Below are 24247 nucleotides of genomic sequence, written 5' to 3'. Positions count from 1 at the left end.
TCTGGGGTTACAATAAGTTTATTTCCTCATCACGTCATCTGGAGCAGCAGAAAAACACATTGCTCAAGACAGAAAACTCCACATATCTCCAAAGACATGAAGATCACAGACGTCTCTCGCTGTACGATGGAAGTTATAGAAGTTGAGGAATTCTTGCGGAACCCTCCGCCCGGTTTCACGGTAGAGGCTGGCTACCGATTCGTGAAAAGCGATCCTGAAAACTGCTGCGTGTTCATCGATGACTTCGAGTTATCCAGAGGAGGAAAAGTAGTCTTCCAGCACTCGCAGGGAAAGTAAGGAATATGTTCATTTAAAAAGTTTGATACATTAGTCAGCCTTGAAAATAGAATTAATTCAGCATCAACTTCTTAACTAGTAATCGAAAATGTATTTTCTTTCAGGAAAATCACAGTGCGCAATTTGGGAGATTACACTCGCTTCAGGAAGAGCCTAACCTCAAAAAAGATATATATACTGGTGTCTGCATGTGAAAGTAAACCTTCATCGACAGATGGGAAAGCTCCCAAAAACATAAAAGGTAAAACATTTCGCTGTTCTATCTATAATGGACATGCTGCAGCAGACAAGGCGTGTTCTGCACTGTAGTCCATGGTTTCCCTAAATGACTTTTCATAACGTTACTCTTTACTGCATCAAATAGCAGATTTCATATGTACAGGAGTAAATGTTAGCCTGATACAGTATGTATGTATTGGTGGATATCAGCAGCACATCATTCTTAACCATGCAGTGAAACAGCATGTTATTTATGTATTTTTAACCTGGGCTGGCCCTTCCATATGGAGGTTATAATGAATCACTCCCTGCTTCCCAAATTGTACCTTATTCCCTATATAGTACACTACTGTTGGCCAGGGCTTTGGTCAATATATTGCACTATATAGGGAATATGGTGCTATTTGTGATGTAACTGTGGTTTTTGACCGAGTTGCAGGCGGTGCAGAGTGACCTTTAAGTATGACTCACAGCTTAACTACAGAGACTCATGGCTTATTACTAACTAACACAGTGGCCTTCACAGGACTGACTGACTCTTTCTGACGCTCTCTCTCTCTCTCTGACTCTCTCTCTCCTTTTCTCCCTCCCTCCCCAGTGCTCCAGCAGTATGTGGTGTCCATTGATGGCCGTAACCCTCTGATCAAGTGGGAGATTGAGAGAGGCCTGGACAGGACTATCTCCTCTGTGGCTGGGGAGAGCTACAGGGTCGACGTGAGTTTGTCATTTTTCTGTTAGAAAGATAACATTTAATAAGAGTGATTCTTAGAAAACAAGCTTATTTTCTTTACGCAGCCACCTCTCAAAAAAACTACATTTTTCCCTCTGCTTTTTTGTTTTCAGATTGACCTGTGTGATGCATTGCGTGGCTGGGCAGGGGACAGTTTCTGTCTCCTAGGCAACAGAGAGAAGGTCACGCCCGTGTGGAAGGATACCTGCTTCACCCTGAAATATTACTCTGATGCCCTCTTCGACTTCCCACACTGGCTCGGCTTCAGCAAACGCCATTTTAAGGTCAAATACAGTGATTGAATAAGGCCTATTTATTTATTAATGTATCTGGAACTTTCCTCTTAGCTTATTGATGTATATTCTCTACTGCGGACAGTTTACTGCTGAATAGTCTGTGTTTCTCTGAATCTTACTTGTGGCCATCAAAGGGTGGGTCACTATAATATCCCTGTCCTCCTGAAGTGTGAACTCATTCACTACTTCCCACAAATCTAAAAGCATTGAAATATGGTGGAGATTCCCACCAGCCCATTGCTCCGCCAAATTTCTTACACCAGTAATTTCCTTTCAAATCAGTGAAGGAAAGGGAATAGATCCACTCTGGGAGGAAGGAGATGTTTGGGCCATAGCTCGGGTGTCCACTCTGGGAGGAAGGAGATGATTGGGCCATAGCTCGGGTGTCCACTCTGGGAGGAAGGAGATGATTGGGCCATAGCTAGGGTGTCCACTCTGTGAGGAAGGAGATGATTGGGCCATAGCTAGGGTGTCCACTCTGGGAGGAAGGAGATGATTGGGCCATTGCTATTGTGTCCACTATGAGAGGAAGGAGATGATTGGGCCATTGCTAGGGTGTCCACTCTGAGAGGAAGGAGATGATTGGGTCATTGCTAGGGTGCCCACTATGAGAGTAAGGAGATGATTGGGTCATTGCTAGGGTGTCCACTCTGAGAGGAAGGAGATGATTGGGCCATTGCTAGGGTGTCCACTATGAGAGGAAGGAGATGATTGGGCCATTGCTAGGGTGTCCACTCTGTGAGGAAGGAGATGATTGGACCATAGCTAGGGTGTCCACTCTGAGAGGAAGGAGATGATTGGGTCATTGCTAGGGTGCCCACTATGAGAGGAAGGAGATGATTGGGCCATTGCTAGGGTGTCCACTATGAGAGGAAGGAGATGATTGGGTCATTGCTAGGGTGTCCACTCTGGGAGGAAGGAGATGATTGGGCCATAGCTATGGTGTCCACTCTGTGAGGAAGGAGATGATTGGGCCATAGCTAGGGTGTCCACTCTGTGAGGAAGGAGATGATTGGGCCATAGCTATGGTGTCCACTATGTGAGGAAGGAGATGATTGGGCCATAGCTAGGGTGTCCACTCTGTGAGGAAGGAGATGATTGGGCCATAGCTCGGGTGCCCACTATGAGAGGAAGGAGATGATTGGGCCATAGCTAGGGTGTCCACTATGAGAGGAAGGAGATGATTGGGCCATAGCTCGGGTGCCCACTATGAGAGGAAGGAGATGATTGGGCCATAGCTAGGGTGACCACTATGAGAGGAAGGAGATGATTGGGCCATTGCTAGGGTGTCCACTCTGAGAGGAAGGAAACCAACACATTTATTTACTTTGTGATTTCTTCCCTGTAGATCTCCAACCATGGAAGATGAGACCTTAGCAAGAATCAATAATAACTATTTGATGGGCAAGAAGACTGGACATAGGCCAAAGATGATCTATTATATTGACAAGGTAGCCGAGTGACCGCTCTAACAATGGAAATGCATGTCCTCAATGCTTGAAGGCAAGTGAAGTCAGGTGGGACCATACTAGCCAATGAGAGGGCAGAAAAGCTTGTGAACAACAGGCACAACCAAGTCATTTTTCGCAAAGCTGCCGGAATGCCACCTGCATCCACTTATATCAGCACATTTGAAACAGTCTAAAAATTACAAAACTTCTATTCAAATCAAGTTAGCCCTATGTAATTCAACACTCTCTCATAGACCTCCATACAAAAAAAGGTCATATCTCACACGGACATATTAAGGAGTAAATCCTCTCTTCGCCTCTTCCAAGGCCCATGTTTCAGTGGACAGCGACACCTGTCAGTTGAAGTGAGAAGCTGGGATACCTGCTACCTGCTATGCAGGATTCCACCACTTGGAGGAGCTGTTTATCAGTAGACTGGATCATCTCGTTGAGTGTAGGACATGGATGGTCAGTTCAATGCTGCTGCTTTGGTTTGAGAATTTAACCCTCTGCTGCACTGTTATGTTAATGGGAAGATGGAGTAAGCCAGTCGGCACGAAACTATTGAAAGAATAGCCCAAAAGACTTTACAAGAAGTTGTTTTATCAAGTTCATATATACAGTGCCTTCAGAAAGTATTCACTCCCCTTGACTTTTTCCACATTTTGTTGTGTTACAGCTTGAATTTACAATGAATTAAATTGAGTTTTTGTTTTTCTACTGACCTACACACAATACCCCATAATGACAAAGTGGAATGATGTTTTTAGTTCAATTTTAATAAAAAATGAGTCTTAAGTATTCAACCTCTTATGACAAGCCTAACTAAGTTCAGAAGTATACAAGTCACATAATACATTTACATGGACTCACTCTGTGAGCAATAATAGTGTTTAACATGATTTTTGAATGACTACCTCATCTCTGTACCCTACACATACAATTATCTGTAAGGTCCCTCAAACAGATTCAACCACAAAGACCAGGGAGGTTTTCCAATGCCTCGCAAAGAAGGGCACCGATTGGCGGCTGGTGGTACCATAATTGGGAGGACGGACTCTTAGTAATGGCTGGAACGGAATTTATGGAATGGTATTGAACACATCGTGTTTGATACCATTCCAACCATTATTATGAGCCGTCCTCCCCTCAGCAGCTACCTGTGGTAGATGCGTAAAAATAAAAGCAGACATTGAATATTCCCTTTGAGCATGGTGACGTTATTAATTACACTTTGGATGGTGTGTCAATACACCTAGTCACCACAAAGATACAGGCGTCCTTCCTAACTCAGTTGCCCGAGCGGAAGGAAACCGCTCAGGAATGGTGACTTTAAAACAGTTAGAGATGAATGGTTGTGATGGGAGAACTGAGGATGGATTAACATTGTTCCCCGTCGAGAGCTTCCGGCGACAGTGCCCCGTCCAGTGCTTCCGGAGACGGCCCACAGTCCGGAGCCTGCAGAGACGACCCACAGTCCGGAGCCTGCAGAGACGGCCCACAGTCCGGAGCCTGCAGAGACGCTCCTCATCCCTGAGTCTCCAGAGACGCTCCTCATCCCTGAGTCTCCAGAGACGCTCCTCATCCCTGAGTCTCCAGAGACGCTCGTCAGCCCGAGGTCTCCAGCGACGCGCCTTAGCCCAGAGCATTCAGCAGTGGTCTACAGCCATGAGTCTTCACGTGGGGTGGGCAGGTTAGGATGGGGACTAAAGCCGGAGCCTGAGCCATCTCCGTAGTTGGAGGATTGGGGAGGGCAGGGTGTAGCACGGGAGCCGTCGGTGACGGTAGCCACCCTCCCTTCCCTCCCTTTAAGTTTGGGATTATTTTTGTGGGGTTTTTCTGTTTCGGTGCATCCGGGGTCTGCACCTTTGGGGGGAGGTACTGTCGCATCCTGACCAGTAAAAGGGGTTGTTTGTTATTGTAGTTTGGTCAGGGCGTGGCAGGGGGTGTTTGTTTTGTGTGTTTCGGGGTTTTTGGTGTATGTTCTATATTTTGTATTTGTATGTGTTTATCTGGTTTTTCTATGTTGGGGTTTTGTAACGATCTCCAATTAGAGACAGCTGGTTGTCGTTGCCTCTAATTGGAGGCCATATTTAAGTGGGTTAATTTTCTCTTTTGTTTGTGTGTGGTTGATTCCTGTTTAGTCTATGCACCTTACGGGACTGTTTCGTCATTTATTTTATGTAAGTGTTTTGGTTTTCCTTCAATAAAAGAAGATGTTCAGTTTGGTCGACTACCTACAACGACGCTTGTGACACTTACCTTGACTTGGAAGAATTCCTGTGTTGGATAACCATAGCCAGCTAGCTAACATAGCATCCCTCTCTGTTTGAGGCGGGTGTTTGAGTAGGCTAAACAAGATGGCTGAATTCACTAACTAAGTATGTGAAAGTGAAAAAAATACAAAATATAGCTCTCTCTCCAGCTTCTCCTTCATTTTTGAAAAAATTAATTTGTTCAAAACTGTTAAACAATTGTCTTTCTCTCTCTTTGAGTCAACTACCCACCACATTTTATGCACTGCAGTGCTAGCTAGCTGTAGCTTATGCTTTCAGTACTAGATTCATTCTCTGATCCTTTGATTGGGTGGACAACATGTCAGGTCATACTGCAAGAGTTCTGATAGGTTGGAGGACGTCCTCCAGAAGGTGTCATAATTACTGTGTAAGTCTATGGAAGGGGTTGAGATCCATGAGCCTCCTGGGTTTTGTATTGAAGTAAATGTACCAGAGCAGGACGGAAACTAGCTGTCCTCCGGCTACACATGGTGCTACCCTTCAGAGTGCTGTTGAGTCTACTGGAGACCGTCGTTGCAAAACAGAGTGTTTTAATAAATTATTTGGTGACGTGAATATATTTAGTATAGGTTTATCTAAAAATGATCCTTTTTTTTACGTTTCACTATTTTTATGAAATTCGCTGAGGATGATGGTCCTCCCCTTCTTCCTCTGATGAGCCTCCACTGATAGGGAATAGGCTGCCATTTGGAACACACTTTGAGGACTGACCCTTAACCTCATCCCTCTGGGACTTTCGGAGGGGAAAGAACTGTGTTTGCCCCTTCTGATCACACACATTATAGGCTACATAGATAAGCAGACACCCAGTCAAGTCAGCACACACACACACACTTTTTCAGAGGCTCACCTGTTGTCTACAAATGAACAAGCGGTCAGAGTGAGTGTCAATAGTCTATTTCTTCTCACAAACATTACTCACCATCGAGGGCAAGTCTGACTTTTACTCATTGGAAGATTCAGGGTGGAAAATCATCTACTAGGCCTGCTGTTATAAAGTGAGTACATATTTTCTGTGTCATATTTCAGGACACTACAGTGAGTCCAGCATTAGAATGTAAAACCTAGTGTGGGCCTAGTGTAGAAAGTAAAGCAACACATAGAAGATTGTAACAAGTTGAAGAAATCTAAATGGACAAAGTAGGCCTACGTTAGCTGTGGAATACTTCCATAGGAGCACAGTAGGTGCTGAAAAACTAAAGTCTACACAACGCCAGATGGGGATGCCATCATCTCTACCCTGGCCATTGTCAATGCACCTGTTGATGCTCTGACCCAAGAGGAATGGGAGGAGGTGTGCAGAGTCCTGGAACCCTTTGAGCAGGTCACTGTGGAGATCAGTGGAGAGAGGTACAGTAAGCAGTTTTTACTTCATCATTATTTAACACAGTTTTATACACTGCTCAAAAAAATAAAGGGAACACTTAAACAACACAATGTAACTCCAAGTCAATCACACTTCTGTGAAATCAAACTGTCCACTTAGGAAGCAACACTGATTGACAATACATTTCACATGCTGTTGTGCAAATGGATTAGACAACAGGTGGAAATGATAGGCAATTAGCAAGACACCCCCAATAAAGGAGTGGTTCTGCAGGTGGGGACCACAGACCACTTCTAAGTTCCTATGCTTCCTGGCTGATGTTTTGGGCACTTTTGAATGCTGGCGGTGCATTCACTCTAGTGGTAGCATGAGACGGAGTCTACAACCCACACAAGTGGCTCAGGTAGTGCAGCTCATCCAGGATGGCACATCAATGTGAGCTGTGGCAAGAAGGTTTGCTGTGTCTGTCAGTGTAACAGTATAGGTTCCGTCCCTCTCTTCGCCCCAACCTGGGCTCGAACCAGGGACCCTTGCACACATCAACAACTAACACCCACGAAGCATCGTTACCCATCGCGCCACAAAAGCCACGGCCCTTGAAACGCAAGAGGAAACCCTACTTCAAATCTCAGATCGAGTGACGTCACTGATTGAAACGCTATTAGCGCGCACCACCGCTAACTAACTAGCCATTTCACATTGGTTACACTCACCCCCCCCCCCCCCTTTGACCTCCTCCTTTTCCGCAGCAACCAATGATCCGGGTCAACAGCATCAATGTAACAGTGTAGGTTCCGTCCCTCTCTTCGCCCCAACCTGGGCTTGAACCAGGGACCCTTGCACACATCAACAACTAACACCCACGAAGCATCGTTACCCATCGCGCCACAAAAGCCGCGGCTCTTGCAACACAAGGGGAAACCCTACTTCAAGTCTCAGAGCGAGTGACGTCACTGATTGAAACGCTATTAGCGCGCACCACTGCTAACTAACTAGCAAATTCACATCGGTTACATCAGCGTAGTGTCCAGAGCATGGAGGCGCTACCAGGAGACAGGCCAGTACATCAGGAGATGTGGAGGAGGCCGTAAGAGGGCAACAACCCAGCAGCAGGACCGCTACCTCCGCCTTTGTGCAAGGAGGATCAGTAGAAGCACTGCCAGAGCCCTGCAAAATGACCTCCAGCAGGCCACAAATGTGCATGTGTCTGCTCAAACGGTCAGAAACAGACTCCATGAGGGTGGTATGAGGGCCCGACGTCCACAGGTGGGGGTTGTGCTGACAGCCCAACACCGTGCAGGACGTTTGGCATTTGCCAGAGAACACCAAGATTTACCAGAGAACACCAATTCGCCACTGGCGCCCTGTGCTCTTCACAGATTAAAGCAGGTTCACACTGAGCACGTGACAGACGTGACAGAGTCTGGAGACGCCGTGGAGAAAGTTCTGCTGCCTGAAACATCCTCCAGCATGACCGGTTTGGCGGTGGGTAAGTCATGATGTGGGGTGGCATTTCTTTGGGGGGCCGCACAGCCCTCCATGTGCTCGCCAGAGGTAGCCTGACTGCCATTAGGTACCGAGATGAGATCCTCAGACCCCTTGTGGGACCATATGCTGGTGCGGTTGGCCCTGGGTTCCTCCTAATGCTAGACCTCACGTGGCTGGAGTGTGTCAGCAGCTCCTGCAAGAGGAAGGCATTGATGCTATGGACTGGCCCACCCATTCCCCAGACCTGAATCAAATTGAGCACATCTGGGACATCATGTCTCGCTCCATCCACCAACGCCACGTTTGAGCAGTATATATGTATATGAGCAGTTGATGAGAATGAAGTATCAGAAGACAAAACATGAACCTGAACTAATATGTTACTGTTCTCTTTTTTCAGCTATGTGACAGCCTCAAAAATGATACTTCCGTGTAAGGGTCTGCAGCGAATCACAGCCAGCCGCCAGAGAGAAGCAAATGTAACCACAGGACATGTGACAGAGTTGATGGACACCCTATGTTCATCAATGGACAGAAAGTTCCACAGAATGGAATATAATCACGTGCTATCAGAAACCGCTGCACTTGACCCCATGTTTAAGAAGTTAGCCTTCAGTGATGCCAGAGCGATTGATGAGGCTCTTCAAAGAATAACCTCAGCAGCAGGGAGGGACAGCCCCAGCAGTCAGCAGGCTCAGGCACCAGGGCAACAGGAAGAAGAGGGAGCAGATGGAGCAGAAGCACCAGCAGTAGTGCCACAAACGTCTGCTGTTTGACGAGAGAGGAACTGGGGATGCAGCACGAAGGAATCCCTCAGCAGATGTCATAATGGAGGTCCGATCCTATTTGGAGGAGCCCCTCCAAAGATCTGCAGATCCTCTGAGCTGGTGGAAGCACAAGGCCTCTGTCTGCCCCCGGCTTACTAAAGTCATGACAGGGAGACTGCATAGTGGCCACATCCGTTCCCTCTGAGAGGGTCTTCTCGAAAACACAGAGAGAAGTAACCGCATCAGCCCCTCAAAAGTGAGGCAGCTTGCATTTCTGAATGCAAATCTCTCATAAAAGCAAAATATGGTCAGCATTTCTGTGTGCTGCTGGTTATAACATGGCAATAAAGAAGAGAGAGAAAAGAGGGACAAGTTTAATGTTTTAAGTGGGATGCTACAGTTTTGCACATTGTTATTTATTTTTCTTTGATATGGTGCAATATTCTATTATTATGTTGTTCACATTGTATTCGTTTTGAATGGTCAGATTTATATGCACTTTGTTTATATACATTAAAAAGTTATACTTTAAATGCAAATGTTTAACAGCATTCTTTTTCATAACAAACCAATGCATTTTTAAATACATTGTAGTTAAGGTAGAGTATGATTTCATTTAATAATTTGATTAGAATTATTTTAACACCAATCATAGTCAAAACTATCGCAAACTGTTTGACTTGAAAAAATACAAAACATACTTTTTTTAAAAGAGCTGTTTGGGAGCCAAAAGAGCCGGTTCTTTTTGGTGAACTGAGCCGAACGAACCGGTTTACTGTAAAGAGCCGGAATTCCCGTCACTTGTTTATCTGGGGTTACAATAAGTTTATTTCCTCATCACGTCATCTGGAGCAGCAGAAAAACACATTGCTCAAGACAGAAAACTCCACATATCTCCAAAGACCGGAAGATCACAGACGTCTCTCGCTGTACGATGGAAGTTATAGAAGTTGAGGAATTCTTGCGGAACCCTCCGCCCGGTTTCACGGTAGAGGCTGGCTACCGATTCGTGAAAAGCGATCCTGAAAACTGCTGCGTGTTCATCGATGACTTCGAGTTATCCAGAGGAGGAAAAGTAGTCTTCCAGCACTCGCAGGGAAAGTAAGGAATATGTTCATTTAAAAAGTTTGATACATTAGTCAGCCTTGAAAATAGAATTAATTCAGCATCAACTTCTTAATTAACTAGCAATCGAAAATGTATTTTCTTTCAGGAAAATCACAGTGCGCAATTTGGGAGATTACACTCGCTTCAGGAAGAACCTCAAAAAAGATATATATACTGGTGTCTGCATGTGAAAGTAAACCTTCATCGACAGATGGGAAAGCTCCCAAAAACATAAAAGGTAAAACTTTTCGCTGTTCTATCTATAATGGACCTGCTGCAGCAGACAAGGCGTGTTCTGCACTGTAGTCCATGGTTTCCCTAAATGACTTTTCATAACGTTACTCTTTACTGCATCAAATAGCAGATTTCATATGTACAGGAGTAAATGTTAGCCTGATACAGTATGTATGTATTGGTGGATATCAGCAGCACATCATTCTTAACCATGCAGTGAAACAACATGTTATTTATGTATTTTTAACCTGGGCTGGCCCTTCCATATGGAGGTTATAATGAATCACTCCCTGCTTCCCAAATTGTACCTTATTCCCTATATAGTACACTACTGTTGGCCAGGGCTTTGGTCAATATATTGCACTATATAGGGAATATGGTGCTATTTGGGATGTAACTGTGGTTTTTGACCGGTTGCAGGCGGTGCAGAGTGACCTTTAAGTATGACTCACAGCTTAACTACAGAGACTCATGGCTTATTACTAACTAACACAGTGGCCTTCACAGGACTGACTGACTCTTTCTGACGCTCTCTCTCTCTCTCTGACTCTCTCTCTCCTTTTCTCCCTCCCTCCCCAGTGCTCCAGCAGTATGTGGTGTCCATTGATGGCCGTAACCCTCTGATCAAGTTGGAGATTGAGAGAGGCCTGGACAGGACTATCTCCTCTGTGGCTGGGGAGAGCTACAGGGTCGACGTGAGTTTGTCATTTTTCTGTTAGAAAGATAACATTTAATAAGAGTGATTCTTAGAAAACAAGCTTATTTTCTTTACGCAGCCACCTCTCAAGATGTTGACATTGAAATTAGCATATTCATATTTATTATATATATTTTTCATGTAAAGTTGAAATACATTTTTCCCTCTGCTTTTTTGTTTTCAGATTGACCTGTGTGATGCATTGCGTGGCTGGGCAGGGGAGAGTTTCTGTCTCCTAGGCAACAGAGAGAAGGTCACGCCCGTGTGGAAGGATACCTGCTTCACCCTGAAATATTACTCTGATGCCCTCTTCGACTTCCCACACTGGCTCGGCTTCAGCAAACGCCATTTTAAGGTCAAATACAGTGATTGAATAAGGCCTATTTATTTATTAATGTATCTGGAACTTTCCTCTTAGCTTATTGATGTATATTCTCTACTGCGGACAGTTTACTGCTGAATAGTCTGTGTTTCTCTGAATCTTACTTGTGGCCATCAAAGGGTGGGTCACAATAATATCCCTGTCCTCCTGAAGTGTGAACTCATTCACTACTTCCCACAAATCTAAAAGCATTGAAATATGGTGGAGATTCCCACCAGCCCATTGCTCTGCCAAATTTCTTACACCAGTAATTTCCTTTCAAATCAGTGAAGGAAAGGGAATAGATCCACTCTGGGAGGAAGGAGATGATTGGGCCATAGCTAGGGTGACCACTATGAGAGGAAGGAGATGATTGGGCCATTGCTATGGTGTCCACTCTGTGAGGAAGGAGATGATTGGGCCATTGCTATGGTGTCCACTATGAGAGGAAGGAGATGATTGGGCCATTGCTAGGGTGACCACTATGAGAGGAAGGAAACCAACACATTTATTTACTTTGTGATTTCTTCCCTGTAGATCTCCAACCATGGAAGATGAGACCTTAGCAAGAATCAATAATAACTATTTGATGGGCAAGAAGACTGGACATAGGCCAAAGATGATCTATTATATTGACAAGGTAGCCGAGTGACCGCTCTAACAATGGAAATGCATGTCCTCAATGCTTGAAGGCAAGTGAAGTCAGGTGGGACCATACTAGCCAATGAGAGGGCAGATATGCGTGTGAACAACAGGCACAACCAAGTCATTTTTCGCAAAGCTGCCGGAATGCCACCTGCATCCACTTATATCAGTACATTTGAAACAGTCTAAAAATTACAAAACTTCTATTCAAATCAAGTTAGCCCTATGTAATTCAACACTCTCTCATAGACCTCCATACAAAAAAAGGTCATATCTCACACGGACATATTAAGGAGTAAATCCTCTCTTCGCCTCTTCCAAGGCCCATGTTTCAGTGGACAGCGACACCTGTCAGTTGAAGTGAGAAGCTGGGATACCTGCTACCTGCTATGCAGGATTCCACCACTTGGAGGAGCTGTTTATCAGTAGACTGGATCATCTCGTTGAGTGTTGGACATGGATGGTCAGTTCAATGCTGCTGCTTTGGTTTGAGAATTTAACCCTCTGCTGCACTGTTATGTTAATGGGAAGATGGAGTAAGCCAGTCGGCACAAAACTATTGACTTTACAATAAGTTGTTTTATCATGTTCATATATACAGTGCCTTCAGAAAGTATTCACTCCCCTTGACTTTTTCCACATTTTGTTGTGTTACAGCTTGAATTTACAATGAATTAAATTGAGTTTTTGTTTTTGTTACTGACCTACACACAATACCCCATAATGACAAAGTGGAATGATGTTTTTAGATCAATTTTAATAAAAAATGAGTCTTAAGTATTCAACCTCTTATGACAAGCCTAACTAAGTTCAGAAGTATACAAGTCACATAATACGTTTACATGGACTCACTCTGTGAGCAATAATAGTGTTTAACATGATTTTTGAATGACTACCTCATCTCTGTACCCTACACATACAATTATCTGTAAGGTCCCTCAAACAGATTCAACCACAAAGACCAGGGAGGTTTTCCAATGCCTCGCAAAGAAGGGCACCGATTGGCGGCTGGTGGTACCTTAATTGGGAGGACGGACTCTTAGTAATGGCTGGAACGGAATTTATGGAATGGTATTGAACACATTCCATTCCAACCATTATTATGAGCCGTCCTCCCCTCAGCAGCTTCCTGTGGTAGATGCGTAAAAATAAAAGCAGACATTGAATATTCCCTTTGAGCATGGTGACGTTATTAATTACACTTTGGATGGTGTGTCAATACACCTAGTCACCACAAAGATACAGGCGTCCTTCCTAACTCAGTTGCCCGAGCGGAAGGAAACCGCTCAGGAATGGTGACTTTAAAACAGTTAGAGATGAATGGTTGTGATGGGAGAACTGAGGATGGATTAACATTGTTCCCCGTCGAGAGCTTCCGGCGACAGTGCCCCGTCCAGTGCTTCCGGAGACGGCCCACAGTCCGGAGCCTGCAGAGACGACCCACAGTCCGGAGCCTGCAGAGACGGCCCACAGTCCGGAGCCTGCAGAGACGCTCCTCATCCCTGAGTCTCCAGAGACGCTCCTCATCCCTGAGTCTCCAGAGACACTCCTCATCCCTGAGTCTCCAGAGACGCTCGTCAGCCCGAGGTCTCCAGCGACGCGCCTTAGCCCAGAGCATTCAGCAGTGGTCTACAGCCATGAGTCTTCACGTGGGGTGGGCAGGTTAGGATGGGGACTAAAGCCGGAGCCTGAGCCATCTCCGTAGTTGGAGGATTGGGGAGGGGAGGGTGTAGCACGGGAGCCGTCGGTGACGGTAGCCACCCTCCCTTCCCTCCCTTTAAGTTTGGGATTATTTTTGTGGGGTTTTTCTTTTTCGGTGCATCCCGGGTTCTGCACCTTTGGGGGGAGGTACTGTCGCATCCTGACCAGTAAAAGGGGTTGTTTGTTATTGTAGTTTGGTCAGGGGGTGTTTGTTTTGTGTGTTTCGGGGTTTTTGGTGTATGTTCTATATTTTGTATTTGTATGTGTTTATCTGGTTTTTCTATTTTGGGGTTTTGTAACGATCTCCAATTAGAGACAGCTGGTTGTCGTTGCCTCTAATTGGAGGCCATATTTAAGTGGGTTAATTTTCTCTTGTGTTTGTGTGTGGTTGATTCCCGTTTAGTCTATGCACCTTACGGGACTGTTTCGTCATTTATTTTATGTAAGTGTTTTGATTTTCCTTCAATAAAAGAAGATGTTCAGTTTGGTCGACTACCTACAACGACGCTTGTGACACTTACCTTGACTTGGAAGAATTCCTGTGTTGGATAACCATAGCCAGCTAGCTAACATAGCATCCCTCTCTGTTTGAGGCGGGTGTTTGAGTAGGCTAAACAAGATGGCTGAATTCACTAACTAAGTATGTGAAAGTGAAAGTGAAAAAAATACAAAATATAGCTCTCTCTCTTGCTTCTCCTTCATTTTTGAAAAAATTCATTTGTTCAAAACTGTTAAACTATTGTCTTTCTCTCTCTTTGAGTCAACTACCCACCAAATTTTATGCACTGCAGTGCTAGCTAGCTGTAGCTTATGCTTTCAGTACTAGATTCATTCTCTGATCCTTTGATTGGGTGGACATGTCAGGTCATACAGCAAGAGTTCTGATAGGTTGGAGGACGTCCTCCAGAAGCTGTCATAATTACTGTGTTAGCCTATGGAAGGGGTTGAGATCCATGAGCCTCCTGGGTTTTGTATTGAAGTAAATGTACCAGAGCAGGACGGAAACTAGCTGTCCTCCGGCTACACCATGGTGCTACCCTTCAGAGTGCTGTTGAGTCTACTGGAGACCGTCATTGCAAAACAGAGTGTTTTAATAAATGATTTGGTGACGTGAATATATTTAGTATAGTTTTATCTATAAACGCTAACTTTTTTTTACGTTTCACTGTTTTTATTTTTATGAATTTCACTGAGGATGATGGTCCTCCCCTTCTAACTCTGAGGAGCCTCCACTGATAGGGAATAGGCTGCCATTTGGAACACACTTTGAGGACTGACCCTTAACCTCATCCCTCTGGGACTTTCAGAGGGGAAAGAACTGTGTTTGCCCCTTCTGATCACACACATTATAGGCTACATAGATAAGCAGACACCCAGTCAAGTCAGCACACACACACACACTTTTTAAGAGCCTGACCCGTTGCCTACAAATGAACAAGCGGTCAGAGTGAGTGTCAATAGTCTATTTTTTCTCACAAACATTACTCACCATCGAGGGCAAGTCTGACTTTTACTCTTTGGAAGATTCCAAACAGGGTGGAAAAACATCTACTAGGCCTGCTGTTATAAAGTGAGTACATATTTTCTGTGTCATATTTCAGGACACTACAGTGAGTCCAGCATTAGAATGTAAAACCTAGTGTGGGCCTAGTGTAGAAAGTAAAGCAACACATAGAAGATTGTAACAAGTTGAAGGAATCTAAATGTTAATTAAAAACGTTTAACCTCTCTAGGGCAGGTGGCACCAAATCGTCCCACCTACGTAACAGCCAGTTGAATCCTGTGGCGCGATATTCAAATACCTTAGAAATGCTATTACTTCAATTTCTCAAACATATGACTATTTTACAGCATTTTAAAGACAAGACTCTCGTTAATGTAACCACACTGTCCAATTTCAAAAAGGCTTTACAACGAAAGCAAAACATTAGATTATGTCAGCAGAGTACCCAGCCAGAAATAATCAGACACCCATTTTTCAAGCTAGCATATAATGTCACAAAAACCCAGAAGACAGCTAAATGCAGCACTAACCTTTGATGATCTTCATCAGATGACACACCTAGGACATTATGTTATACAATACATGCATGTTTTGTTCAATCAAGTTCATATTTATATCAAAAACCAGCTTTTTACATTAGCATGTGACGTTCAGAACTAGTATACCCCCCGCAAACTTCCGGCGAATTTACTAACAATTTACTAAATTACTCACGATAAACGTTCACAAAAAGCATAACAATTATTTTAAGAATTATAGATACAGAACTCCTCTATGCACTTGATATGTCCAATTTTAAAATAGCTTTTTGGTGAAAGCACATTTTGCAATATTCTAAGTAGATAGCCCGGCATCACAGGGCTAGCTATTTAGACACCCAGCAAGTTTAGCCTTCACCAAACTCCGATTTACTATTAGAAAAGTTTGATTACCTTTCCTGTTCTTCGTCAGAATGCACTCCCAGGACTTCTACTTCAATAACAAATGTTGGTTTGGTCCAAAATAATCCATAGTTATGTTCCAACAGCGGCGTTTTGTTCGTGCGTTCAAGACACTATCCGAAAGGTAAATAAGGGTCACGCTCACGGCGCATTTCGTGACAAAAGATTTCTAAATATTTCATTACCGTACTTCGAAGCATGTCAACCGCTGTTTAAAATCAATTTTTATGCCATTATTCTTGTAAAAAAGCGATAATATTCCGACCGGGAATTTGCAATTAGGTAAACAGACGAAAGAAAATACAGCATGGGGTCGACGCGGGCACGCGCCTAAGCCCTTTGTCCTCTGATCGGCCACTTTGCAAAGTGGCCGATCAGTGTTTCAGCCAGGGGCTGCCTCGATATCGTTCAGCTTTTTCCCGGGCTCTGAGAGCCTATGGGAGCCGTAGGAAGTGTCACGTTACAGCTAAGATCCTGAGTCTTCAATAAACAGAGACAAGAAGAACGACACCTTGTCAGACAGGCCACTTCCTGCATGAAATCTTCTCAGGTTTTTGCCTGCCATATGAGTTCTGTTATACTCACAGACACCATTCAAACAGTTTTAGAAACTTTAGGGTGTTTTCTATCCAAAGACAATAATCATATGCATATTCTAGTTACTGGGCAGGAGTAGTAACCAGATTAAATCGGGTACGTTTTTTATCCGGCCGTGTAAATACTGCCCCCTAGCCCTAACAGGTTAAATAAGATAGACTACATCTGTTCGTTTTTTTATGACCCCAAAAAAAGATAAAGGATTTTTTTTTAAAGGTAAACAGCAAAAATGTCCCATCCAAATGATCTTCAAGTCACCACTATTGAATGCGTCAATCCGTGTCATTCATATGTGATGTTGTGAAGAAAATACTTTCTGATTGAGACATTCTATTCCAAAGACAGTTCATCTTAGTGATGGGTCGTTCACACGTCCTCTCTCTCCAGCCGAGGAGAGAGAGGAAGGACAGCTGTGAAAACAACAGCTGGAAAATGAGTCGGAAGCACAGTAACATTTGGATGCATTTTAATAATGTAGACAATGTTAGAGCACAGTGTAGAATTTGCCAAAACAAAATCTCATATAAAGCCGGTTCTACGCACAACCTACACCGACATATGCGAACTGTGCACCCAACTGTGAAGCTAGCTGTAGCAGAGCTTCCAGAAACTAGCGGGCCTGCTAGTGATGGTGGTGGAGCCGGTATCCACTCAGTCAAGTAGGCCTACTCCGCAACCCACAGCAACACAGTCTTCTATGGACCAGTTTATGCCAAAGTCTATGTCTGTAGCAAAACAAGGCCAAATTGATATCGCATTGGCTAAAATGATTGCCACCGATTTCCAGCCATTTTCGATCTTGGAGGACAGAGGTTTTAGAAATTATAGTAATAGTCTAAATCCAATGTACACAATTCCAAGCAGGAAAACCCTTTCAAAATAACTTATTCCACAACTGTACGAGAGCACACAGGCTTCAGTGCGGGAAAGAGTCCAAAAAGCTACTCCAGTTTGACTTACCACTGACTGCTGGACATGAAGGGTAACCACTTCTTACATGTCGGTTACATGTCACTTCATTGAAGATTTTTCGATGTCTAGCTGTCTTCTGGACTGCTTTGAGTTCAGCGACAGACACACCTCAGAGAACTTGGCAGAGGAACTGTTGAGAGTGGCCAGAGAATGGCAAGTAGATAGAAAAGTGTTCTGTTGTGTTGGCGACAATGCAGCTAACATAACCAAAGCCATGACATTTTTAAAATGGACTCATCATCCATGTCTTGCCCACACAATCAACCTGATTGTAAGATATGCTCTGAAGGTGATGAAGCCCACTGTGGACAAAGTGAAAACAGCTGTGGAATACTTCCATAGGAGCACAGTAGGTGCTGAAAAACTAAAGTCTACACAACGCCAGATGGGGATGCCATCATCTCTACCCTGGCCATTGTCAATGCACCTGTTGATGCTCTGACCCAAGAGAAATGGGAGGAGGTGTGCAGAGTCCTGGAACCCTTTGAGCAGGTCACTGTGGAGATCAGTGGAGAGAGGTACAGTAAGCAGTTTTTACTTCATCATTATTTAACACAGTTTTATACACTGCTCAAAAAAATAAAGGGGACACTTAAACAACACAATGTAACTCCAAGTCAATCACACTTCTGTGAAATCAAACTGTCCACTTAGGAAGCAACACTGATTGAGAATAAAATTCACATGCTGTTGTGCAAATGGAATAGACAACAGGTGGAAATTATAGGCAATTAGCAAGACACCCCAATAAAGGAGCGGTTCTGCAGGTGGGGACCACAGACCACTTCTAAGTTCCTATGCTTCCTGGCTGATGTTTTGGTCACTTTTGAATGCTGGCGGTGCATTCACTCTAGTGGTAGCATGAGACGGAGTCTACAACCCACACAAGTGGCTCAGGTAGTGCAGCTCATCCAGGATGGCACATCAATGCGAGCTGTGGCAAGAAGGTTTGCTGTGTCTGTCAGTGTAACAGTGTAGGTTCCGTCCCTCTCTTCGCCCCAACCTGGGCTCGAACCATAGACCCTTGCACACATCAACAACTGACACCCCACGAAGCATCGTTACCCATCGCGCTACAAAAGCCATGGCCCTTGCCGTCAAGGTGCGCAATTTGGGAGATTACACTCGCTTCAGGAAGAGCCTAACCTCAAAAAAGATATATATACTGGTGTCTGCATGTGAAAGTAAACCTTCATCGACAGATGGGAAAGCTCCCAAAAACATAAAAGGTAAAACTTTTCACTGTTCTATCTATAATGGACCTGCTTCAGCAGACAAGGCGTGTTCTGCACTGTTGTCCATGGTTTCCCTAAATGACTTTTCATAACGTTACTCTTTACTGCATCAAATAGCAGATTTCATATGTACAGGAGTAAATGTTAGCCTTATACAGTATGTATGTATTGGTGGATATCAGCAGCACATCATTCTTAACCATGCAGTGAAACAACATGTTATTTATGTATTTTTAACCTGGGCTGGCCCTTCCATATGGAGGTTATAATGAATCACTCCCTGCTTCCCAAATTGTACCTTATTCCCTATATAGTACACTACTGTTGGCCAGGGCTTTGGTCAATATATTGCACTATATAGGGAATATGGTGCTTTTTGGGATGTAACTGTGGTTTTTGACCGGTTGCAGGCGGTGCAGAGTGACCTTTAAGTATGACTCACAGCTTAACTACAGAGACTCATGGTGTCACGTCCTGACCAGCAGATGGAGCTATTGTTTTAGTTTTGGGGTCAGGACGTGGCATGTTTGTTTTGGGAATGTTTGTGTTGTTGATTGGGACTTCCAATTGAAGGCAGGTGTGTTGAGTTGCCTTTGATTGGAAGTCCTATATAGGTGTGTGTGTTTTTCTTTGGAGTTGTGGGTGGTTGTTTTTGCACTTGCTTTGTGAGCCTGCAAAACTGTTTGCTGTCGTGAGTACTGTTTTTGGTTTTCCAGTGGATACTTTACTTGTTTTGTTGATTTAATAAACATGAGTGTCCACAATCCCGCTGCGCCTTGGTCCTTCTCTCTCATGTATGACATTTTCAACGATGAGTACGACTTATTCTGTGACAGAATTCCCCACCACCAAACCAGGACCAAGCAGCGGAAGAGACACGATGGGTAAGGGAGACCGAGAGGCACCCCCAAGATTTTTTTAGGGGGGGGCACAAGGGCTGTTTGACGGGGCAAGAGCTGCCCGCCAGTCAACAGTCGCCAGAGCTGCCCGCCAGTCAACAGTCACCAGAGCTGCCCGCCAGTCAACAGTCACCAGAGCTGCCCGCCAGTTAACAGTCACCAGAGCTGCCCGCCAGTCAACAGTCACCAGAGCTGCCCGCCAGTCAACAGTCACCAGACTGCCCTGAACTGCCAGAGTGGCCAGACTGCCCTGAACTGCCAGAGTGGCCAGACTGCCCTGAACTGCCAGAGTGGCCAGACTGCCCTGAACTGCCAGAGTGGCCAGACTGCCCTGAACTGCCAGACGGCCCTGAACTGCCAGAGTGGCCTGAACTGCCAGCCTGCCCTGAACTGCAAGCCTGCCCTGAACTGCCAGACTGCCCTGAACTGCCAGCCTGCCCTCCGGTCCAGCCCGAGTGGCCCTCCTGCCCTCCGGCCCAGCCCGAGTGGCCCTCCTGCCCTCCGGCCCAGCCCGAGTGGCCCTCCTGCCTTCCGGCCCAGCCCGAGTGGCCCTCCTGCCCTCCGGCTCAGCCCGAGTGGCCCTCCTGCCCTCCGGCCCAGCCCGAGTGGCCCTCCGGCCCAGCCCGAGTGGCCCTCCTGCCCTCCGGCCCAGCCCGAGTGGCCCTCCTGCCCTCCGGCCCAGCCCGAGTTGCCCTCCTGCCCTGCGGTCCAGCCCGAGTGGCCCTCCTGTCCCCAGGCCCAGCCCGAGGGGCCCTCCTGTCCCCCGGCCCAGCCCGAGGGGCCCTCCTGTCCTCCGGTCCAGCCCGAGTGGTCCGTCTGCCATGGTCAGCCCGAGTGGTCCGTCTGCCAGGGTCAGCCCGAGTGGCCCGTCTGCCCGGCGCAGCTATCGGCGCCATCAAAGTGGGCGACGCCGAAGGTGGAGCGAGGTCCACGTCCTGCACCTGAGCCACCTCCAGGATAGGTGGGTTGGGGAGGGAGGGTGTAGCACAGTGCCGTCGGTGACAGCAGTCACCCTCCCTTCCCTCCCTTATTGTTTAGGGGTTATTGTTTATGGGTTTTTTGTTGGTGATTTTCTGTTGGTAGGTGCATTCCGGGGTCTGCACCTTGAGGGGGGGGGGTACTGTCACGTCCTGACCAGCAGATGGAGCTATTGTTTTAGTTTTGGGGTCAGGACGTGGCATGTTTGTGTTGGGAATGTTTGTGTTGTTGATTGGGACTTCCAATTGAAGGCAGGTGTGTTGAGTTGCCTTTGATTGGAAGTCCTATATAGGTGTGTGTGTTTTTCTTTGGGGTTGTGGGTGGTTGTTTTTGCACTTGCTTTGTGAGCCTGCAAAACTGTTTGCTGTCGTGAGTACTGTTTTTGGTTTTCCAGTGGATACCGCTGCGCCTTGGTCCATCTCTGAAGACAGCCCTTACACATGGCTTATTACTAACTAACACAGTGGCCTTCACAGGACTGACTGACTCTTTCTGACGCTCTCTCTCTCTCTCTGACTCTCTCTCTCCTTTTCTCCCTCCCTCCCCAGTGCTCCAGCAGTATGTGGTGTCCATTGATGGCCGTAACCCTCTGATCAAGTGGGAGATTGAGAGAGGCCTGGACAGGACTATCTCCTCTGTGGCTGGGGAGAGCTACAGGGTCGACGTGAGTTTGTCATTTTTCTGTTAGAAAGATAACATTTAATAAGAGTGATTCTTAGAAAACAAGCTTATTTTCTTTACGCAGCCACCTCTCAAGATGTTGACATTGAAATTAGCATATTCATATTTATTATATATTTTTTTCATGTAAAGTTGAAATACATTTTTCCCTCTGCTTTTTTGTTTTCAGATTGACCTGTGTGATGCATTGCGTGGCTGGGCAGGGGAGAGTTTCTGTCTCCTAGGCAACAGAGAGAAGGTCACGCCCGTGTGGAAGGATACCTGCTTCACCCTGAAATATTACTCTGATGCCCTCTTCGACTTCCCACACTGGCTCGGCTTCAGCAAACGCCATTTTAAGGTCAAATACAGTGATTGAATAAGGCCTATTTATTTATTAATGTATCTGGAACTTTCCTCTTAGCTTATTGATGTATATTCTCTACTGCGGACAGTTTACTGCTGAATAGTCTGTGTTTCTCTGAATCTTACTTGTGGCCATCAAAGGGTGGGTCACAATAATATCCCTGTCCTCCTGAAGTGTGAACTCATTCACTACTTCCCACAAATCTAAAAGCATTGAAATATGGTGGAGATTCCCACCAGCCCATTGCTCCGCCAAATTTCTTACACCAGTAATTTCCTTTCAAATCAGTGAAGGAAAGGGAATAGATCCACTCTGGGAGGAAGGAGATGATTGGGCCATAGCTATGGTGTCCACTCTGTGAGGAAGGAGATGATTGGGCCATAGCTATGGTGTCCACTCTGTGAGGAAGGAGATGATTGGGCCATAGCTCGGGTGTCCACTCTGTGAGGAAGGAGATGATTGGGCCATTGCTAGGGTGCCCACAATGAGAGGAAGGAGATGATTGGGCCATTGCTAGGTTGCCCACTATGAGAGGAAGGAGATGATTGGGCCATTGCTAGGGTGTCCACTATGAGAGGAAGGAAACCAACATGTTTATTTACTTTGTGATTTCTTCCCTGTAGATCTCCAACCATGGAAGATGAGACCTTAGCAAGAATCAATAATAACTATTTGATGGGCAAGAAGACTGGACATAGGCTAAAGATGATCTATTATATTGACAAGGTAGCCGAGTGACCGCTCTAACAATGGAAATGCATGTCCTCAATGCTTGAAGGCAAGTGAAGTCAGGTGGGACCATACTAGCCAATGAGAGGGCAGATATGCGTTTGAACAACAGGCACGACCAAGTCGTTTTTCGCAAAGCTGCCGGAATGCCACCTGCATCCACTTATATCAGTACATTTGAAACAGTCTAAAAATCACAAAACTTCTATTCAAATCAAGTTAGCCCTATGTAATTCGACACTCTCTCATAGACGTCCATACAAAAAAAGGTAATATCTCACACGGACATATTAAGGAGTAAATCCTCTCTTCGCCTCTTCCAAGGCCCATGTTTCAGTGGACAGCGACACCTGTCAGTTGAAGTGAGAAGCTGGGATACCTGCTACCTGCTATGCATGATTCCACCACTTGGAGGAGCTGTTTATCAGTAGACTGGATCATCTCGTTGAGTGTTGGACATGGATGGTCAGTTCAATGCTGCTGCTTTGGTTTGAGAATTTAACCCTCTGCTGCACTGTTATGTTAATGGGAAGATGGAGTAAGCCAGTCGGCACGAAACTATTGAAAGAATAGCCCAAAAGACTTTACAAGAAGTTGTTTTATCAAGTTCATATATACAGTGCCTTCAGAAAGTATTCACTCCCCTTGACTTTTTCCACATTTTGTTGTGTTACAGCTTGAATTTACAATGAATTAAATTGAGTTTTTGTTTTTGTTACTGACCTACACACAATACCCCATCATGACAAAGTGGAATGATGTTTTTAGATCAATTTTAATAAAAAATGAGTCTTAAGTATTCAACAGCTTATGACAAGCCTAACTAAGTTCAGAAGTATACAAGTCACATAATACGTTTACATGAACTCACTCTGTGAGCAATAATAGTGTTTAACATGATTTTTGAATGACTACCTCATCTCTGTACCCTCTGTTGTTTGTTATTGTAGTTTGGTCAGGGCGTGGCAGGTGGTGTTTGTTTTGTGTTTTTTGGGGTTTTTGGTGTATGTTCTATATTTTCTATTTCTATGTGTTTATCTTTTCTTTCTATTTCTATGTTGGGGTTTTGGAACGACCTCCAATTAGAGACAGCTGGTTGTCGTTGCCTCTAATTGGAGGCCATATTTAAGTGGGTTAATTTTCTCTTGTGTTTGTGGGCGGTTGATTCCTGTTTAGTCTATGCACCTTACGGGACTGTTTCGTCATTTATTTTATGTAAGTGTTTTGGTTTTCCTTCAATAAAAGAAAATGTTCACTATACCCGCTGCAGTTTGGTCCACTACCTACTGTCACGTCCTGACCAGCAGAGGGAGGTATGGTATCAGTTTTGGGTCAGGATGTGGCAGGTTTTTGTATGTAAGGGGTTTGTGTTGGTGATTAGACTCCCAATTGAAGGCAGGTGTGTTGAGTTGCCTTTGATTGGGAGTCTTATATAGTGGTGTGTGTTTTTCTTTGGGGTTGTGGGTAGTTGTCCTTGCACTGCGTTGTATGTGCCTGCAAGACTGTTGCTGTTGTCTTTATTGTTTTTTGTCCAGTGGATACTTTACTCCTTTTTTTTAAATTAAAAAACATGAGTATCCACATACCTGCTGCGCCTTGGTCCATTCTTGACGATGGACGTTACACCTACAACGACGCTTGTGACACTTACCTTGACTTGGAAGAATTCCTGTGTTGGATAACCATAGCCAGCTAGCTAACATAGCATCCCTCTCTGTTTGAGGCGGGTATTTGAGTAGGCTAAACAA

General features: G+C 45.0%; 2 protein-coding genes and 1 long non-coding RNA gene across 4 annotated transcripts; 2 read left to right on the top strand and 1 right to left on the bottom strand.

The window, feature by feature from the left end:
* On the bottom strand, positions 1 to 10806 carry LOC115204611 (uncharacterized). Its single transcript, XR_003880407.1, has 2 exons — positions 10135 to 10806; positions 1 to 455 (listed from the first exon to the last, which is right to left on the bottom strand). It is a non-coding gene; the product is annotated as an uncharacterized LOC115204611 (long non-coding RNA).
* On the top strand, positions 48 to 3735 carry LOC115204607 (mesenteric estrogen-dependent adipogenesis protein-like). Its single transcript, XM_029770275.1, has 5 exons — positions 48 to 293; positions 402 to 538; positions 1115 to 1230; positions 1360 to 1530; positions 2891 to 3735. The coding sequence occupies exons 1-5, from the start codon at positions 97 to 99 to the stop codon at positions 2909 to 2911; spliced, it is 642 nt and encodes a 213-aa protein (XP_029626135.1). The 5' UTR covers positions 48 to 96; the 3' UTR covers positions 2912 to 3735.
* On the top strand, positions 9657 to 23303 carry LOC115204608 (mesenteric estrogen-dependent adipogenesis protein-like). Of its 2 annotated transcripts, XM_029770276.1 has the most exons (6): positions 9661 to 9973; positions 10086 to 10095; positions 18734 to 18860; positions 21292 to 21407; positions 21594 to 21764; positions 22394 to 23303. In XM_029770276.1, exons 1-6 carry the CDS (start codon positions 9807 to 9809, stop codon positions 22412 to 22414), a joined length of 612 nt encoding a protein of 203 aa, XP_029626136.1. In that variant the 5' UTR covers positions 9661 to 9806; the 3' UTR covers positions 22415 to 23303. The 2 variants fall into 2 exon arrangements, 1 of the variants encoding a protein (XP_029626136.1); XR_003880406.1 differs by lacking the exons at positions 18734 to 18860; positions 21292 to 21407; positions 21594 to 21764; positions 22394 to 23303 and adding exons at positions 10793 to 10908; positions 11095 to 11265; positions 11809 to 12599 and having other exon boundaries at positions 9657 to 9973; positions 10086 to 10217.
* The last annotated feature ends 944 nt before the right edge of the window (positions 23304 to 24247 follow it).

The sequence above is a fragment of the Salmo trutta genome, chromosome 12, assembly GCF_901001165.1.
Source record: "Salmo trutta chromosome 12, fSalTru1.1, whole genome shotgun sequence".
NCBI classification, from domain to species: Eukaryota; Metazoa; Chordata; class Actinopteri; order Salmoniformes; family Salmonidae; genus Salmo; species Salmo trutta.
Note: the sequence above shows the minus strand (reverse complement) of the source record. Positions and strands in the feature narration are given on the sequence as shown.

Excerpts from the sequence above, each read along its gene's own strand:
- LOC115204607 (XM_029770275.1), top strand. The coding sequence starts at position 97 with ATGAAGATCACAGACGTCTCTCGCTGTACGATGGAAGTTATAGAAGTT. Across the intron at positions 539-1,114 it reads AGCTCCCAAAAACATAAAAG|TGCTCCAGCAGTATGTGGTG; the intron begins GTAAAACATTTC and ends CTCCCTCCCCAG. Across the intron at positions 1,231-1,359 it reads GGGAGAGCTACAGGGTCGAC|ATTGACCTGTGTGATGCATT; the intron begins GTGAGTTTGTCA and ends TTTTGTTTTCAG.
- LOC115204608 (XM_029770276.1), top strand. The coding sequence starts at position 9,807 with ATGGAAGTTATAGAAGTTGAGGAATTCTTGCGGAACCCTCCGCCCGGT. Across the intron at positions 21,408-21,593 it reads GGGAGAGCTACAGGGTCGAC|ATTGACCTGTGTGATGCATT; the intron begins GTGAGTTTGTCA and ends TTTTGTTTTCAG. Across the intron at positions 21,765-22,393 it reads TCAGCAAACGCCATTTTAAG|ATCTCCAACCATGGAAGATG; the intron begins GTCAAATACAGT and ends TCTTCCCTGTAG.